This window comes from Mesoplodon mirus, assembly GCF_964341445.2.
Source record: "Mesoplodon mirus genome assembly, chromosome: 4".
Classification (NCBI taxonomy): Eukaryota; Metazoa; Chordata; class Mammalia; order Artiodactyla; family Ziphiidae; genus Mesoplodon; species Mesoplodon mirus.
Genome location: NC_138979.1, coordinates 5,579,244 through 5,599,587, shown reverse-complemented (window position 1 = coordinate 5,599,587; position 20,344 = coordinate 5,579,244). Strand labels below are relative to the sequence as shown.

Here is a 20,344-nt window from a genome sequence, read left to right as displayed (position 1 = left end):
AGATGACTAAGAACCAGGGATGTGATGCACAACATATGATAAACAGAATCAGCACTGCTGTATGTTATATAGGAAAGTTGTTAAGAAGGTCGTCAATCCCAAGAGCTCTCAGCACAAGGACAAATACTTTTCCTATTTCTTCTCCTTTGTGTCTATATGGGATGATGGGTGTTCACTAAACATACTGGGGTCATCACTTCATGACGCATGTAGCTCACATCATTATGCTGTACACCTCACCTTACACAGTGCTGTGTGTTAATTATATCTCAGTAAACCTGCAAGAAAATAAACTTGATGTAAAATTCGCAAAAAGAAAAAAAATTATAAGGAAAAAACTGCAGGGAAGAAAATAGGAGAAATCTTGTTGCTATTTTTTGAAATTCTAAAGTCATAAAAATTATCAGTATGCCTTTCCTTTACTTCCATTTAGTTCCCAAGGCAGAGCTAGCAAAGTATATTATTACTGGCTATACACATAACATATTCACATAGCTTATAGATATATAAGCCTTATTTAAGTCTACTGCCAAGAGTTTCCTGGGCCTGGGAATTGATTTTCTGATCTGTTGCTTAGGTGGTAAAAAGAGAAATATATACAACAAACAAACAAAAAAACTGCACATTGCAACTAACTCATTTCTAGATAACTCCAGTAAAATAAAATTTTGAAATGGAATCCACAAAAGAAAAAGTAGCCACCATCCGTGGGAGTTCCAACCACAGGAGCTCTAAAAACAGGCAGATGGAGTTAAGCAGTAATCTAATTTCTTCACTAAAGTTAATCAGTGTCTTTACAAAGTATCCAGAGTCTGTCAGATTTCCAGATACCAGCACATACACTAAAAATACCTAGGGCTTCCCTGGTGGCGCAGTGGTTGGGAGTCCGCCTGCCGATGCAGGCAGGGGACACAGGTTCGTGCCCCAGTCCGGGAGGATCCCATATGCCGCGGAGCAGCTGGGCCCGTGAGCCATGGCCGCTGAGCCTGCGTGTCCAGAGCCTGTGCTCTGCAACGGGAGAGGCCACAACAGTGAGAGGCCTGCATACCGCGAAAAAAAATAAAGAACTTAACCTTTATCATACAAAAATAGGAGACTTTTTAAAAGAACAGAACCAGGCACATAACAGACAATAAACGTCTGATGTACAAATGAGTAAGTAAATATCATATATAAGAGTATATGACCTCTGAGAACAAAGGACTAAGGTTGAGGAAAACCCAGAGTTAAGAAAAAAAGCTGCTCCCTCTCTCGTGGATTGGGCAGTATAAACGCACAGCAGGCACGATAGCGGGGAAGAGGTTATTCACGGCGGGAAAGAGGTCAAGTGGAGCTGCTTTCCGGGCACAGAGGGCAGTGGAGGAGGCTCCAATCAAGGTCAGGGACCAGGCCACACACACAGCACCCAGGTGCCCTCTCACGGCCTGTGCCAGCCCTTCACCAGTACCACGAGAGAAGGAGGATGGCGGAAGGTGGGTGGAGGACGCCGGACCAACCCCCAAGGCCCAGAGTTTCCAGAACACATGACATTACGGTGCCACCGGGGACCCTCTATATACCCTGAGCTGTAGCCAGAAGGTAGAACTGAGCCAAACATTTATGAACTTTAATACTTGATGCTTTATAATGTTAAGGAGATTTGAGTAAATATCAACCCCTTTTCAAAGCTGACACGTGTCAACTTCAGCACAAAGTGATGGGGAGGCAAACCATTCAAGTGAGAGACCAGCACCCCTTCCTGATGGTGTTTAGAGAGGCCAATGGTCAGAGCCCAAGGACTGGCAATTTGAGAAAATAAAGGAGCCAAGCAAAGGGAACCTTTCGCCTTTCCATATACTTACTGATGATGGAAATATGTATTATTTAACAACATGCATTCTTTAAAAGCAGGTGGCAGAATTCCTTTTAAAGAGAAAAAAACAGAAGGTGTTTATTTAGCAAAACACCCTCGCAGGCTCTCAGAGAACGACTGCCAGGGGAGAGATGCTACGCGACGTTACTGTGGATGGGCCTCTCTCCTCTCTGTCCTTCAGCTGCCTAAGCTGTAAAACTGGACTGACATAAGAATATCGTTCTACTGTTCATCAGAATTAAATAAGTTGAAAAACATAAAGGTACGTCGGGTCGTTTCTGGCACACAGTAAGTACTTAATAGATATTAGCCTCTGCTATTAAAGTGGGACGAAGAGATCGCTAAATTGTTGTTTAAGAAATGGATAAAACATTGTAGGGAGGGAAAGGGAAAGCTAGGGAGGCAAAGACAAAAAGAGGTCCAAAGATGGGGGTTCATCCAGTAACACGGGAGCCTGAGTTGGAGACATAATCCATGAAAACTGCCCAGCTGGGGCGGTGGGGTGGGCATAGGGTGGCAACTTCTGACCTGGCCCCCAGTGCTTCATGCCCTGTGCAGCCTCCTCCCTGGAGGGTGGCATGGACCCGACGACCTGCTTCTGATAAACAGGACAAGGTCAGAGTGAGGGGTGTCACTGCCATGGCTCGGTTGGGACAGATGGACCCTCGCATCTTGCTGGTAGCCTCTCTTGTTGGCACTGTCCCCTGCGCCCTGTACTGCTCGCCCTGATGAAGCAGCTGCTGTGTTGTGAGATGCTCTGCAGAGAGGCCGCGTGGCGAGGGGCTGAGGGAGGCCTCTAGCCACAGCCTGCAAAGAACCGAATCCTGCCAACGGCCACATGGTAAGTCACACCAGGGTTCCTGACCCGCAGAAACTAGAATTATTGTTGTTTTGAGCTATTACGTTTGGGGATACGTTTTTAGGCAGCAACAAATAACCAATCCAGGGGGTGTGAAATGAGGGACTGAGCAGGGAATGAACACTGGAGTTTTTAGGGCAAGGATGTCTAATATCACATTTTAGCTCACCTGCAATATTTAGGCAAAGTCTACCATATAAAAGAGCCTCACCTGTGTAGTATTTTGGAGAAATAAAGAAAAGAGGTCTAAATCCCAACTTTTTCTTAAAAAGGGGTAGAGAGAAAGGGAACGGCCATGAGAAGCAAGAGATAGAGGCCTTGAAATGTAAACAGTGACAAGAAATGGACACCTGGGTGACCACTCCCCCCGCCTCACTTCTCCACACAAGAGTCCCCGGAAATATTATGGGATGATGGGTTTCCCAGGCCTCTGAGTCTCCTTTCCCTCACCTGGAGCGACCCCCTGTATCACCTTCCACTGAAGGGACCAAAAGTCATTCATGGAACTTAGTGACTTGGAAATTACTTGAGGTCTAAGGGGTGACTGGCTGTAGCAACAGGGCAGCTGGGGTGTGGGCTGAGTCGTGTACACAAAGGGAAGAAATGGAGACAGAGTGCCATCTCCACTGTCCTTGGAACCGCTGGCCCTCCCAGAGGAGCTGCTGTGGTGAGGGTGACCTGTCTGGCGTGAGATGCGCATTCAGTGAATGTGTTACCCTGATGGCAAATGTCATTTTCTTTCCTTGTTTCTTCCTTAGTTCTTTGGAAAGTAAAGCTATCACAGCTTGTTCAAGAGTTCATAAGATCTGTTAATGTAGCAGGTTGAGCTGGGGGATGACAAAGTATCCGGTCTAGTTCAGGAAGAACAGTGATTTCTTAAAAAATCTCTGTGTTCCTCTCCAAACATTTTCCCTACAACACCAAACCCAGCTCCATAGCACAGCTTCACAAATATCCAAAAAGTGGAGCCTAAATGGATGTCAACACTCACACTCATCTCAAACCACACTGTTCATGGCCACTCAGTGCTCAGCCATCACTGACAGGCTACGTATGGGATTCGGCCCATCTGACATTTTCCATCTGACCAACTAAGGCCCAGAGGAGAGCACAGTGATCTTAGGTTCAGAACACCTGGGAAGCCCAGGTATCTCGTGATCAGAACACCTGGAAGCACTCTGAGAGTCAGAACACCTGGACTCCAGTCCTGGATCCATCTGGGAGGCTTGTCTGTTCCTGCACTTCAGAAGCTTCTGGTTATGAGTTTCATCGTCTTAAAAATGGGGTAGATAATATGAAGGTAAGTTTCTCCTGTTTCATGATAGGAATGCTCACGCATACATTTTTTTTTTTCTTTTTTTTTTTGCGGTACGTGGCCTCTCACCGTTGTGGCCTCTCCTGTTGCGGAGCACAGGCTCCAGACGCGCAGGCTCAGCGGCCATGGCTCACGGGCCCAGCCGCTCCACGGCACATGGAAATCTTCCCGGACCGGGGCACGAACCTGCGTCCCCTGTATCGGCAGGGGGACTCCCAACCACTGCGCCACCAGGGAAGCCCATGCATACATTTTTTAGTGGAATTTGGCAACACGGGAAATGTAAAAGCTAGCTCTTTCACTTCCAGGTGTCTACCAGAGACAAACTCTTGCATGACTGCATTCAGAAATATGGACAAGAATGTTCCTTGCTAAGGGTTGCCATAGTACAATATCAGAAGCAACTTAAATGTGCACGAACAGTACATGGGTACGTGACTCATGGTATGTTGATAAAGTTGATAAAGTGGAATCTTGTATGGTGGCAAAAAGAATGCATTAGATCTGAATGCACCACAGTGTAGAAAAACGTTCAAAACAGATTGTTGGATGAAAACAGTGGATGGAAGAATACGTGTTATGTTGTATTATGTTCATCAAATAAATAAATTATACATAATAATTTATTTACTTGATGAACATAATACATTTACTTGATGTACATGATACAACATAACACGTATTTGTAAAACATGCAAAATAATATTACATACTGTATACAGATGCACACACACAATGAAAAAGTACCAAAATAGCCATGGGAATTGTAAACACAATTTCTCATAAATTGGTTTCCTCTGGGCCAGGGGCTGGGAATGGAACAGTGTGGGCTACACATGGGGCCTCAAAAGGAATGCATGTCTTTTGGGGGGGGAAAAAAAGAGAAGAACTTGAAGCAAATATGGCCAAATATTGAGATTTAGCAAGTAGGATGTTTTTGTTCATGCTATACTTTACATGCGTTGTGTAGTTGATACTCTTCTGTATACTTAAAATATTTCATAATGGAGTTTTCAATTAAAAAAGGAGAATCTATATAAAGGAATAATGGGAAATGTAGACTAAGATTTACATATAAATATGCTCTTCAGAGCATTATTATAATAAGAAAAGAACAGAAGTAACCTAAGTGATCAATGATAAGCTAGTGGTTAACTCAGTTCTACGGTGTCCATGTAACTGATTATAGGGCCAAAGAAATTATGCTTAAGAAGAAGCATATTAAATAAGCTAAGGGAAAAAAGGCAGGATACAAAACTATATGCAGTTTTATATTAACTCTCTTTGTGTATGTGTGTATAAGTGTGCATGTGTGTGTTTCTGTAGGAAATGAGCCAAAATGTTAATAGTTCGTCTCTGTATTGCAATATTATGGATGCCATTCATTTCTTATTTTTTTCTTTTCTGTATTTTAGAAACTTAGTATGAGGAGCATATAAAAATTTAAAATAACATATATATTTAAAGTGCTTAAGTGTTTAGCCAGACGGACATGTAAATGACCCCATACAGAGATAGGAAAATATGCTACTCATATAACTGTACTGCAGTATCTAAGCCAGGTGGATATTGATGCCATTTAATGTAGCCTTTTGCTGCCTGACAGGAACGTATCAAGGATATGGCTTCTGTCTTAAGATTTCCAAAACATGTGTTAGTTGGCTAATACGTACAACTGTAGTCCAGCCCTCTCTCCAAGCTCTAGGCTCAGCTATCTGACTGCATTCCAGACACCACTGCTGGTATGTTCCATCAACCTTGGAAGTCAATGTCTCAAACTGAAATCATCGCCCCCTCCACCTAATTCCTCCTGCACCTTCATTTCTTTTCTTTTTTTTTTTTTTTTTTTGCGGTACGCGGGCCTCTCACTGCTGTGGCCTCTCCCGTTGCGGAGCACAGGCTCCGGACATGCAGGCTCAGCGGCCATGGCTCACGGGCCCAGCCACTCCGCGGCATGTGGGATCTTCCGGGACCGGGGCATGAACCCATGTCCCCTGCATCGGCAGGCGGACTCTCAACCACTGCACCGCCAGGGAAGCCCCAGCTTCATTTCTTGCCTCAGTAAATGCCAGAGTATGTACCCAATTGCCAAGCCTTTTTAGATCCCTCCCTTATCCCCCAGTGGAATGGATCCTTATGTTCTGTTGACTCTTCCTCCGACGTGTCTCTTGGACCCCTTGCCTCCACCTGCCCGCCAGTGTCTTGCTGTGGGACTTCATGCTGTCTTGCCTAGGTCACTAAAGGAGCCTAAAATTTCCCCTGCCTGAATTTGTGTCCCCCTTTAATTCAGTCTCCAAACAACTACCCCTGAGCAAGGAGCTTTCTAAAATGTAAAATCCAATACAAAAGGAAGGTGGAGTGTCCTAATCCATTTTAAAATTGTACTGAATAAAGACAAGCAGTCACGGATGCCTTGCTTAGAACCAAGAAGAGAGGCTGATAGGGGCGCAGCGAGTAGCCCCTCCCCCAGGATCAAAGCCCTGGTGATGGAGTGACTCACGGTCCCCTCGCTGAAACACTCATCACTCACAGGCCAAAGCACATGATGAAGGGGGAAAACGAACACTAGTTTCCCCAGTAATGTTTGTATTTTCATTTCTAGAAACTGGAATATATGCCCTCAGATCGTTGGAGAGCAGGAGGTGGGAAAATATTCCTACCGCATCTCCTGTCTTCTTCTTTTACTAAGTTTCATCTTGCTCAGGGAGAAAATAAACCAACTATACGTGTGGGTTAAAATTAGTATAAACTGGAGGAAGAAGAAAGCATTTCAATTCAAAAGCAAAACACACAGCATGTTTCACATTCCCCAAAGTATGCGAATGCTTCACCTTAACTTCAGAGCTAAGCTTTCCATGCAAACAAATTATAAACGTATATGAATTTGCTTTTATTTTTATTTTCTGCACTATCACTTTTTTCCTTCTTAACTAATTTGTGAATCTTCTGGAAGGTATCAAAATAAGCCACTTATGAAGTGAAAAAAATTTACTGAGATGATATATCGAAGAGTGTGTGAAAATTTGTATAATATATTTTTTAAGATTTAAAAAAATACTTTAAGATAAAATGAGCCTGTTCACAAACTAATCATGACAGTTAGCAATGAACTAAGGATTATGGATCCAGGTCTGTGTACCTAAGGTTCACAATTTTCAAAAAGATAAGTTTAGACCTTTAACATAGTATAGTAGTAATAGAAGCAGTAATCGTAGTAATAGAAGCAGTAATCGTAGTAATAGAAGCAGTAATAATAGTAATAGAAGCAGTAATCGTAGTAATAGAAGCAGTAATCGTAGTAATAGAAGCAGTAATAATAGTAATAGAAGCAGTAATCGTAGTAATAGAAGCAGTAATAATAGTAATAGAAGCAGTAATCGTAGTAATAGAAGCAGTAATCGTAGTAATAGAAGCAGTAATAATAGTAATAGAAGCAGTAATCGTAGTAATAGAAGCAGTAATCGTAGTAATAGAAGCAGTAATCGTAGTAATAGAAGCAGTAATCGTAGTAATAAAAACACCAGGAGCAGCAGCTAACACTTATCTGTACCAGACACTGCAATTAATGCTTTAAGCATATTTTTTAAAATTCCATCTTTCTTTCTTTTTTTTTTTTTAACATCTTTATTGGAGTATAACTGCTTTACAATGTTGTGTTAGTTTCTGCTTTATAACAAAGTGAATCAGTTATACATATACATATGTCCCCATATCTCTTCCCTCTTGTGTCTCCCTCCCACCCTCCCTATCCCACCCCTCCAGGTGGTCACAAAGCACCGAGCTGATCTCCCTGTGCTATGCGGCTGCTTCCCACTAGCTAGCTATTTTACATTTGGTAGTGTATATATATGTCCATGCCACTCTCTCACTTCGTCCCAGCTTACCCTTCCCCCTCTCCGTGTCCTCAAGTCCATTCTCTATGTCTGCGTCTTTATTCCTGTCCTGCCCCTAGGTTCATGAGAACCTTTTTTTTTTTTAGATTCCATATATATGTGTTAGCATATGGTATTTGTTTTTCTCTTTCTGACTTACTTCACTCTGTACGACAGACTCTAGGTCCATCCACCTCACTACAAATAACTGTTTTGTTTCTTTTTATGGCTGAGTAATATTCCATTGTATATATGTGCCACATCTTCTTTACCCATTCATCTGTTGATGGACATTTAGGTTGCTTCCATGTCCTGGCTATTGTAAATAAAGCTGCAATGAACATTGTGGTACATGTGTCTTTTTGAATTATGGTTTTCTCAGGGTATATGCCCAGTAATGGGATTCCTGGGTCATATGGCAGCTCTATTTTTAGTTTTTTAAGGAACCTCCATACTGTTCTCCATAGTGGCTGTATCAATTTCCATTCCCACCAACAGTGCAAGAGGGTTCCCTTTTCTCCACACCCTCTCCAGCATTTATTCTTTGTAGATTTTGTGATGATGGCCATTCTGACTGGTGTGAGATGATATCTCATTGTAGTTTTGATCTGCATTTCTCTAATGATTAGTGATGTTGAGCATCTTTTCATGTGTTTGTTGGCTGTCTGTATATCTTCTTTGGAGAAATGTCTATTTAGGTCTTCTGCCCATTTTTGGATTGGGTTGTTTGTTTTTTTGATATTGAGCTGCATGAGCTGCTTGTATATTTTGGAGATTAATCCTTTGTCAGTTGTTTCATTTGCAAATATTTTCTCCCATTCTAAGGGCTGTCTTTTCGTCTCGTTTAGGGTTTCCTTTGCTGTGCAAAAGCTTTTAAGTTTCATTAGGTTCCATTTGTTTATTTTTGGTTTTATTTCCATTTCTCTAGGAAGTGGGTCAAAAAGGATCTTGCTGTGATTTATGTCATGGAGTGTTCTGCCTATGTTTTCCTCTAAGAGTTTGATAGTGTCTGGCCTTACATTTAGGTCTTTAAAAAAATTCCCTCTTTCTTACAATTCCATTTTGCAGCTGGTAAAATTGAGGCTCAGAAGACATAAGTAACTTGTTCACAGTCACACACTGGGTAGTGTGGAGCCAGTATATGAATCCCATCTGTCTGACCTCTGATCAATTATCATTAAAACAACCAAAAAGATAAAATCAAGTTTTCTTCACTGACAATAGAATACTGAGAGATCATGATTCCAGGAAGCTAGTGACATGTCCGTCGTCACCTAGAAAGAAAATCCGGGGAAACAGAGTGGAAGTCACCTCTCTCTTCCCTAGACTTGCAAGCAAGCATCCTCAGTGGCCTTTCAGAAAGTCTTATTTGGGGCCCGGGTGGATTTTGGAGTGGTTGGCACCTGTCATGCATTCCACCCGTCATGCATTCCACCCCACTGTACATGCACGGGATTCCCAGCGTGCTAACTGAGCCGGCTGGAACAAAAGGGGCACAGTGCCCAGGACCAGTCACTAAACCTAACACCCAAATCCCCGATTCCTAACTTGGCTCTAGTCTTGGATCCAGATATACATCCACTCCTTGTCCCTTCCGGGTCTAACCACAGTCTCATTAGACCAGCATGGCGTCTTTGCTCACCTCGCCCCTGGCCTTATGGCCTTTCAACCTGGTCTTTCCCCTGTACTTCATTTTTAATTCATTCTCGCAACACGTGTCTACTGCTTGGATTGCCTTGAAGTTTATCGGGGTCAAGACATGTGGTGGATAAGATCTCAGGGCAGAGAAGACATCATTCACATCAGGCTGCAAAGTCCGTCTGGAGCGTGAGAGTCCGTGAAATGTATTCACGTGTGGCAAACGGGAGGAGAGCAGCATAGATGCTAATGGAGCCCCGTGTTGGAACGGTAATTGCAGGCGGAGGAAATACTAAGTGACAGGGAGCGGGCTCCACCAGGAAATTATCCAAGCTGTTAAAGTCATAAATTTAGGTAAGGAAGGAAAGGGAAATATTGCTCATTACAGCAGCTTTTCTTGGGGTTGGAGGGCGGAGGGTGGAGGAGGCATCGGTTTCCTCCGTCAGTGATATTTTCCAGCTACGGGCCTCTGAAATGAAATCCCCAATTCACAGCACACATCTCATGTCGGGACTCTTGTCACTCCTGTTTCTTTGTTTTACAGGGTGGCACTCCAGCTCCAAATTTTACAGGAGACAAGAAACTCTCATAATTTGCAGTTGTTGTAAGCAGGGACTCAAAGATTACTGCAAACGTTGGTATGAAAAGAAATCCAAGAAGCTCATTTTATTTTCACGAATAAACATACATTTAAGGAGATTCTGAGCTGAAACACAAACAAAGCTTGTGTCCGCAGATTGAGGACAGCGGCTCCAATTCAATGATTCTTTGGTTTGGGGATGTAAAGTATCAGCGTGGCTTTTGGTAACTAACTTGGCACCGGAAGGCAAAATGGCTAAGGGGTTACCAAAAGCAAGCCACGAAATAAAACATTTAAAAGAGATTACTGGAGATCTTCCTCAAGTATCAAATGGAAGGTAAACTTTCTGTGGTGAGAAGTAAAGGACAAAGGGAAGATATGAGAGGGAGAGAGAAAGAGAGGGAAAGAGACTGGTTTCTGTCATGGACCTATTTGTAAAACAGTACATATTTAAAGAAGAACTGTTTAAGAATTGTTTCTTTGAAGTACTGACTTCTATTATTCCTGTGTCTATTTGCTCGGGTTTGGAAATGATCAATGTTTTAAAAGGAAACACATCATAGGTAGTGTCTTAAAAAAATAAAATGAAATACGGATACTGTGTTTTATGTTTGTCCTGTCCCACCCTGTGCCTTATTGTCAGATAGTGTGAACAGCAGGCACTGCAGTTTTGGCGTGGGGGGGAATCTGGTTTTCTTCAGTTCAAATCCAACACGTTGCTTTCCTTCTCTTAGAGCAGCACGAAGAGCTTCAGAAAGAAAACCGTGACTCATGATATGCCTGTTTTTTTTGTACCAGGGCCTGTAGCCCTAGTGGATAGTTCTCCAGATGAGAGGCTGGACCAGGACTGTGGTCTGCTTGCTTTTATCTGTTTCTCACTGATTCTCACCAGGCAGACATTCCATTGTGCTGAGCAAAGAGGATGTTGAAATCAGAGGCCCGGGGTCTCCGGGGGCCAGTCATGCCGCTGATCTGACTTCTCTCTTCCCCTCTCACACTGGGCTACAACCCGCATCTCTAGGAGTTCAATAAGAGCTCGCAGAGCTACGTGAATTTAAGGCTCAGGAGAGAGCCTGTAATTAAGCAATTAGGCTGTCAGTTGGAGGTCAAAGGAAACCTAATGGAGCCGTTTTCATGCTGACAGTACAAGTTCTGTGCAGCCCGTGGGTCCCGCTGCCGCCTTAGCAAGAAGCACTCACAGTACGTCCTTCAGGAGAGCCAGAAGTTAAGGATGCCAGGCACTGAGCGAAAAGCGCACACATATTAATTACCAAATGAGTTGAAACCTGAGTGTAAATTGAGCTTTCTGATGAGTTCCAGATGATGCCATCACCACTTCAACTGCAGTCAGAAAAATCTAGTTTCTCTCTTTTTTTATTACAGCAGCATGAAATTCTAGAAAACACGCTTCTGCGATGTTATCTAAGTTCTCATGTGGCTCAAAATACAGAGCTCAAGTATCAATAATCATGCCAGGGAGTGAACTCCGCTCAACACGTGCCCAAACGGGCCGTCTGCAATTTTCCGCTGAAGGCTGGGACAGCTTTCTCTGGCATATGCGCACATATCTTCCTAACACTATTCCCTGCATCCTGTCCTTCTCCTTACAAATAATTCTGAGAGATGGCTGGGCCTCCAATGGGACTCTGCCACTAACTGCGGTTTATCAAGCACATCACTCTGGACTCTGGACCTCTGAGTTCTTACCAGTAAAATAAGAGACTTGGACTGACTAGGTGGCCTCCAAGGTTCCTTCCACCCTGTTAATTCTCTGATACTCATTTAGCTAGCGCCCTGTTAGCTAAGCCAGAGGAGTGTGAGTGAGGTCCAGAACTGGGTCGAGATGCTTGCCTCATACCTGTCCATCTTATATTCTCAAAACTCTTCAGGGATGGAGGACTTGGGCCTTTCTTTTTTTTTTTTTTTTTTTGCTGTACGCGGGCCTCTCACTGTTGTGGCCTCTCCCGTTGCGGAGCACAGGCTCCGGACGCGCAGGCTCAGCGGCCATGGCTCACGGGCCCAGCCGCTCCACGGCATGTGGGATCCTCCCGGACCGGGGCACGAACCCGCGTCCCCCGCATTAGCAGGCAGACTCTCAACCACTGCGCCACCAGGGAAGCCCTCCTCCATTGATCTCTTACACTCAGCTGCTCTTCTATCCCCAGCACCCTGCCCTCCCGGCATGCCTAAGCTTCTTCACCACTAAAACAAATAATAATAACGACTTTCCTTTGATCCTGACTTACCACGGGTTATGGCCCTTTATCCCTCTATACCATGCACTTTCATAATTCTGGGGAAAAGCTGAGAAGCTCCTGTATCTCCTAACCCATCGTGATCTGGAGTCTTCCAGTACTACCCACACCAGTCCTGCTTCTTACAAGGTCATCAAAGACTGAATCTGGTGGCTTCATTTCAGCCTCATCTGCTGGATTTGACCCCTTTGCCCACCCACTCTTAAAACTGACTTCACTGTTGGTTGCCATGCTACCATTCTCTTCTGCTTCTCCACCCATCTCCTTGAGGACCCTTCAGTCTCCTTGTCCTTTGTTTCTCCATCTTCCCCCTAAATGGTGATTTAGGGCCAAGAGTTTACTTGGCCCTTTTCTCTTTACAAAATACTCATATATAGGATTCCATCTACTTCTGTGGTTTTAACAACCATCTAAGGATACAGAAATTATCTTCAAGTGGATATGTCCAGCTCAGACCCCATCCTGAGTACTGAACCCATTTGTTGAACTCTATAAGGGACGCAGTGTAGACCTTCAAACTCAAGTTTCCAAATCAAACTGAGTAATCTATCCCTTTAAGTACTCTCTTAGTCAATGGCATTATTATTTACCCATTCTTCAAGCAAATCGTCTTAACCCCTGCATCTCTATCACCCCTCCCCCAGACCTTCCACGGTGTAACTAGCCTCTAGGTTTCGGTGGCTACACCAACATGAGCTTGCCGGGACATCCTTTCCCTCGACTCCCAAGGCCACTGCCCAGGGTTTTTCCATAGCTCTCCAATCGGCCTTTATACCATCCTTCTCTTTCTCTGCTGACCCTAGCCTCACACGGCTGCCCTGTTATTATCATAAAACACAGTTTTGAGTACATTACAGAAAACGTTCATCAACTCCCCGCACTGGCTATAGGATAATTTCAAATTCTTCACAGAGCACAAAAGAGTTTGTCCAGTTCGGATGTTTTCTATAGACCCTGGGTCTTCACACGCTCCCCAGCACAGAGCTACAGCCCAAATGTCTGTGCACGCTCGCACCTCTGTGCACAATCTACCCTGTTCTCTCCCCAGAGCTTCCTCCCCTGGCTTCTGTGCCACATGTCTACTAGTGAAATTCTGCCACGTGAATGTCATCTTTGGTGTGAAACCTTCTCTGGCTTCCAGGCCCAAATGAATCACTCCTGTTTCCTCGTGATCATTATTACAGTTTATTGAGTCCTGGGTCCACGAAATGCTTGGTGCTGTGCTAGCAGAAAGGGTCACAAACAGGGTCTTCTTTTACTGAAGACCTGGAGGCCCAGGACCCCAAGCTGGTTGTTCGTCCTCGTATTCCACAGCACCTCCTCCACCACTGCCCCCGGAACAGGCCTCTCTGGGGATGCTCATTGTGACTAGGGCTGGCACGAATGGAGGGCTTTCTATGTGACAAGCAGTGTCACCGACATGACCTCCAGTATCCCAACAACAAATCTGACACAGATACTCTTACTGTCCCCGTTTCACAATTAAGGAAACCAAAGCTGAAAGATTCGCTTTCTCCTAGGCAACTCAACTAGAAAATGGCAAAATTCAGGCTCAGCCCCAGGGCCACCCGACCACAGAGCTGGATTTCTTAACCACAGCACTGTGGTGACCCACGCTGCTGGCGTAGTTCGCTTTCTGTATCCATGTGTTGCTCAAGTGCTTAGCAGCATCTGCTTCTGATACTCGCATCTCCCCGCAGGCGGGGTTACCCCGACTACTTCATACAGGATCCCCTGACCCTGACAACTTGTTTGGACTATTACATTTTGTATTTTACCATATCTGCCAGACTGGACTCCTCCCAGCACCTGTATGTGGGTTTATTTTCTTATCTCTATGCCTAATGACCAGATTATATTTGAGGTTTTACTTCCTCCTGTCTGTTTCCTCTGGCTACAGTTTGTGAAGTCAAGCCCAGCTGTGTGCTGAGATATGGCACTGGTTACTAGAAAACCCAGTTTGTGTATTTATATCTCATGCAGGTGGAAAATCCTACTCACGACCACAGGAGGGAAATAATGCAGCCATGTTGGGTGTGCCTTTGACCTAGGCTTTGTTTGGTTCACATACCTTTGCATGTTGAATCTTATGGATTAGGGACTTTACCAAAGAGAAGAAACTATACCTGGAACCATACAGACTGGGAGAAAGTGATGGAGAATTGCCCACTAGAGACAAAACTGTAAGGCAGACAAGCTGTCTCTGGCCCCTTCGACCTTCTCTTGAAGGCACCTCTACTGCTTCAATGCTTTATTTCACCTTCATGTTTCAAGGTTATTTTAGGAGAGTACAGAGTTCCTGATTGATAGTTATTTTCTTCCTTCACATTTAAGATACCTACTCTTGTCTTTTCTCCTTCCAGTTTTCACTGTTGAAAAGTCAGCATTCAGTCTGCCACTTCCCAAAAGATAATTTGTTCACCCGCTCACCTACTCTTCTGGACGATTGTAACAGATTTTTCTTTATCTTTTAGATAAAGATTAAAATCTTTAAGTTCTTCCAGATAAGTATGTCTTTCTATTTATCTTGCTTGGCTGTATACAGGGTCCCTTGGGATTCTTGTTTTCGTAAATTGATGTCTCTCATCAGTTTTGGAAAAGTCTTAGTCATCAGCTCTTCAAATATTGTTCCTGCTCCATTTATAAATGTATGTAAATGTATGTTACATCTTTTATATGTGTCCTATATTTGTCTTAATCTCTCTTCTGTACTTTTCATCCTTTTGCTTTGTTTTATTTTGTTTTTCCTGGATAGATTCTTCTGGTACCTTCCAATTCACTTGTTCTCTCATCTCTGTCTAATTTGCCTAATATAAAAAAAACAAACAAGCAAAACACCCCAAACCCTTCCACTGAGATACTAATTTCAGCTTCTGTGTTTATCCACTTTAAATTTTTCAGTTTTTTAAAAAAAATATTTGCAATGTCACTTTTTATGATTTGCAGTCCTTGCTGAAAGTTTTAATTTTGACTTTTATCTCCATAAGCTTAGTAACCATAGTTGTTTACTAACCTGTGCCTGGTAATTTTAGCATCTGGACTATCAGTGTTTATTTCCATTGTCTGTTATTCATGTTATAACTCATTTATGTTGCATTGTCTCCTCCTATATATAAATATCTTTGATAGTGTGCTTGCTGTTGCATATGAAAATTATTGGTAGAAATGAGGTCTGGGATGCTTTCATCTCCCTTTGAAGAAGAGTTTAAATTGCTTTGGCCAGATGTCCACGGCCTAGATGCATTAGCAATGCAAGGTTTCTCTCATTATTCCATGGCTGGAGATTTAGGGAGGCCACTCAGATGAATCGACGCTTGGATGCGGTCTTCCTGAAAGCTGCTACTTTCATTTTACCTGGGATTCAGGAGAGTTTACCAGGACCCACACCCTACTCAGGTCCTGGACTCAAACTTTGCTCCTCTTTGCCCTGAAAGGCTCTGAGAAGTGCCACTAACTCCTTCTGGATCAGCAAATGCCCCACAGGCAAAAGCAATCCCAAGTACCAAGTTCACATCTCTCTTGGATATTAACTCAGAAATTTCACACTACCTTGTGAGTTCCTTGTTGCATTTAGGAAAGTGTTGTAAAATATCATCCAAAGTTTTAAAATTGTCTTTGTCAGGAGAGTTACCATTATGGAAAGTAGATGTCCTACACCTTAAGTTTGGTGTAGGACATAATGCTTTGCTAATTTAGACTCTGAAGATTCATGTTAAAAGGTTAATACATAACCATAAATCAACTGAACTTTTAAGTAGATTAATGATTTAATCTTGTAAAATAATACTTGAAATCATACTGTTAGCCTGGACTACTTTGAAAATTATGAAACAACTTTTGAATTCTCCTGAGTTAAATTTGAAAGTTAGCCAGTTGGAATTTGTATAAGAAACGGTCAGGAAACTAAAACAGAAAGATCCATTAGCCAAGAGGATCTGGTTTATATTTGAATGAAATATCTCTAAATACAAATGAAAGATGGAAAACCTTGTGTTAAAAAAAATTAGGTAACCAAAAAAATTAAATTAAAGACAAAAAGAAAATTTCAAAATACAACCTCATTCACTCTTACATTAAACATATAGCATTAGTTTCAGGTGAAAATGTATGAAAGCTGTTGGTAGGGATGGAAACTTTTTGTCACTGAACCAACTAACAGCCATATCCCTTTTCCTCCACCCACTGTCTCCCCATCTAGTCTGTTCTATCAGACACTGATTTGTTCAAGTAGCAGATCAAGATATCCTGATCTCAAGAAAAGTAGAACCCCGTGAGAACCCCCAGAGAGTTAATAATAATTTATTTAAAGTGGTTATGATAAATCCATTATCATAATTCACTAAACTTTCCTAATCTCTTTTGCAGCCACTTCTGGCCAATGATCTGTAAGGGGGCTTCTGTAAAAATTTTGCATTCTTGATTAAAAAAAACAAAACAAAATAGAAACAACTAACACTATTCCTTCTCGTCTTCTTCAGATCTGAACTTAGGATGTTCCGAACTGCTGTAGCTATTTTTGGACCATGAGGTAACAACCACAAAATGAAAAACCAATTCACTAAGAATGGTAGAGCAGAGACTGAGTTGCTAAACAAACCTCCTGGTTTATATTTAGGTAAAAATAAATGTTCTTATATTTTAAGTTGCTAATAGTTGAGTTTCCCATGATTTGACATAGAAAACATTCATGACTAATACATTCAATAAACATGCTTTTATGGCAATGTTTTGACCCAGGTTTGACTGGAGACAATGCTTGAGATTTGTGTCACTTACCATAATACAAGAGTCCTGAGGTTCAAGGTCAAAGTCAGTGAAGTTCAACAGAACACGGTGATGTTTTTCCACCTGAATGACCCATGTACATTCAGTGTTGCTCCTATAAGGACTGGGATAATTTGGAGAATGAATCTCTCCACTGGGAGCTTGGAAAATGCCACCACAACCTGTAGATGGGAGACCCAATTCAATAATGAGAGGAATCCCTGATGCACAAAACTTTACACCATTGCCCGGGAGCACAGAACGATATGCTACTTTGTTTGACCACCATTTTTATGTAGTCTGTGCTAAACATCCTGAAGAACTGAATGTTTGCCATTAATTCATGTATCCCAACAAAATGAAGAAGTATGCCTAAGAAAAGACTTCAAATACTTCAAATACTGATGCCAAGGGTTATTTTAAAAATACTGAAAAATAATGCAAATAAAATCATATTTTCACAAAGCCATGAAATGCCTCTTCATTGTTCTCTAAAAATATAACATACTGTAAGAATAACACATCTCTGTCTAAGAATTTTGATAATTCAGTAGTGTACGCTTTTATAAACTATTTAACATCTGTCTCTTAAAATTTAATATTCTGGACCTTGTACAGTCATTCCTTTTTTAAATTCCTATGATATAGTCAAATATCTATCAATGTCTAACTCTATGACCCATCATTTCTTGGGTTTATGATAATATAAACTAATAATGGGAAAATTCAGTATCGTTTTCTGATAACTGAGAATCACTTTTGGGTAATCTAAACACCATGTAAATATAATTTTCATTAAATTCATGCACCATTAACTTTAGGAAAGCTCTAGTATACTTACTATATCACCTTTGGCCTACAGAAGTGGGGCCATAAGGCAGCCTGGAGTCATGTCTTTGCTTTGGCATTTTTTAGCTGTGTGACTTTGGACAGACCACTAACTACTCTAAGCTTCCATTTCTTCATCAGTAAGATAAGGACAAGAAATAACCTTCCCTCAGAGGGTGGCTGTGAAGATTAAATGAGAGAGTCTTTGTAGAATAGTTAGAAAAATGCCTGACATACAGTAAGCGTTCAATAAACGTTGCTATTATTAGTAGCTGTATAGATTAACATCTGCCGAAAGATTTTGTGCATTAATACTTTATTTTTAAAACTCTGAAACAGGTAATTTATTTAGACAGCCTAAGATCTTGGGCAGAAAGTCACTATATAACAAAAGGTAATAAGTCCTTGAAATTCACAAATTTAACATTTGCAGTTTTGGTATTTGCCAAGCCTCCAAATGCGTGGCAGAAAGTAATTTACCACTTTGTTGATGCCCAAATTGAGGCTGGTGAACAGGCAGAAGTCCCTCGGAGAGAAAGTGAGTCTAACCAACCACCCTGCTTCTGCTCTCAGCATGGATGTGCACGCTTGCATGGGCTGGTTTTCACGTACGAGGTGACTCTTTGGAAGTTAAACTCTCTTTCTCAGGGAAGCGTATATGCCATTAGAGAAGTCACAGAGCTGTGACGGAGGATGTAGCCGTCACATCGCTCTCTGAACACTTCATGAAATTTAACGAGGGCTCAGCTTAAGTATTTTGAGACAGCTCCGTGGTTCACCCACCTCCAGGGACCGCTCTCCATGAGATGTTGAAGCCTCTCCCATTTATGGACCAGTCAGTCTTGAATCGGATTGCCAGCTCATTTCCAGTGCTGGAGACCTGCATGGGATTCTCAGACGATCTTTGCACACACAGCTGGGATATCCTGGGAGAGTGGAAATCAGGGCCTCCATAGATCTATGATGGGACGGAGAAAAAAAGAACTTGAGAGAGATACTTAAGCAATTACAAGCCTTCCGCTGATTCCCCTTTAGCACCAGCGTTTGGATCCTATTATCAGCAGAGATTGAAATCTCAGCCTCCCCATGTGGGGACACACTGTAAACTTGAGCTGGATTTTCCAAGGCACTCCCTCTGCCCTCGTAACACACAAGTTCAATCGCCCATGAAATGCCTGCTTGTTCCCTCAGCCAGAGCTGCAGAGCTGAACTGAGTAGATTATCCCAGACTCTCCCCTATCTCCCCTTCCCCTCTTCCAAGTCCACATAGGATCCCCTGCTTTCTTTGGCAGAGGCATGTGGCAGATAAGCCAGTATCAGGTCTGATCTTCTAACTCTTCTGGGCGCATAGGAATAGCCTTAGCATAAAGCTATTTTGTTTGTTCACTGAAGGCTATTGATCACTGCTACATTTTTAGGATTTTCCACTTTGCAACCCGAATGCTTTACAAGATTAGGCATTTAATATGATATTTTTGCCCCCTCAGAGGGAGCGAAATGGTAACCTCTACCAGTGTGTTCTGCAGTACCCTCAGGGAGGGAGTCCTACAGGCCCCTCCGGACCTTCTCCTGGCACGGACGCTCACAGGAGCAAGACGGAGAGCGTGCACCTTCTGCTCGGGAATCGCCCTGGACTCTGCCCCACTAGGTCCATCTCACTTGTCCCAAGATCTCCTGGGCTCCTATAATTTGCAACTATCTGGCTGGATGCAATACCCCGGCGACACATTCCTCATGGCAACTGATCCCTGGATCTCACGTCCAGCATCTTGCAGGAGGTCTGGCCCAGCCCACGGGGGCCTCCAGAATGCCTCACACACAGGTTTCTCAAGGGCCCCTTGGATAACCCATGAGCGGGCGTGTGGGGGGAAGATAAGAATCCCACAGAAGGTGTGGACCCCCGACCTTCAATCTCTCGCCACCCTTGCGTTAGTGCGAGAACGACCAGTTTTGCTGACAGTTCTCAGGCACACTGGCATCTGCGCCCTTCCCCGCTCCCGGCTGGAACCGGACCCGGGAAAGGTGGCCCAGGGGGTGCGTGTGGTGCCCTCCCACCCGAGCATCTGCCCACCCTGAGGCCCCGCGCCCCTGCGCCCCCACCCCCGCCCCAGGGCGGCTGCTGACTGATTTGGGCATCACTCAAGTGTCCTCCGGGGAGGGAGAGAGAGAACAAGCAGCCTGCTTTCGGCGAGGAGTGTGTGATTTGAATCCATAATGATTCCTTTGTCTGATTAATTCCCCCGGCCACGCGGGAAAGGCCGAAATGAATGGAAGCACTGTTGCAGGAGGGCCGAGCGCAAGGGCTGTGATTGCAGAGGACTGAAGCGAGCCAACCGCTTCGTGCTGGTTTTCGCTTGGAAGAGCTCTGTTTGTGTGGCCCC

At 43.3% G+C, this 20,344-nt stretch overlaps 1 protein-coding gene across 1 annotated transcript in view; it reads right to left on the bottom strand.

Annotated features, from left to right (window-relative positions):
- CUBN (cubilin) overlaps positions 1–20,344 on the bottom strand; it is a 270,373-nt gene that overhangs the window by 133,793 nt on the left and 116,236 nt on the right. Inside the window, exons 30-31 of the mRNA XM_082617071.1 lie at positions 18,747–18,921; positions 17,148–17,317 (exon numbers count right to left, since the gene is read on the bottom strand). Coding sequence (XP_082473197.1) covers positions 17,148–17,317; positions 18,747–18,921 — 345 coding nt within the window. The remainder of the gene's footprint in view (positions 1–17,147; positions 17,318–18,746; positions 18,922–20,344) is intronic.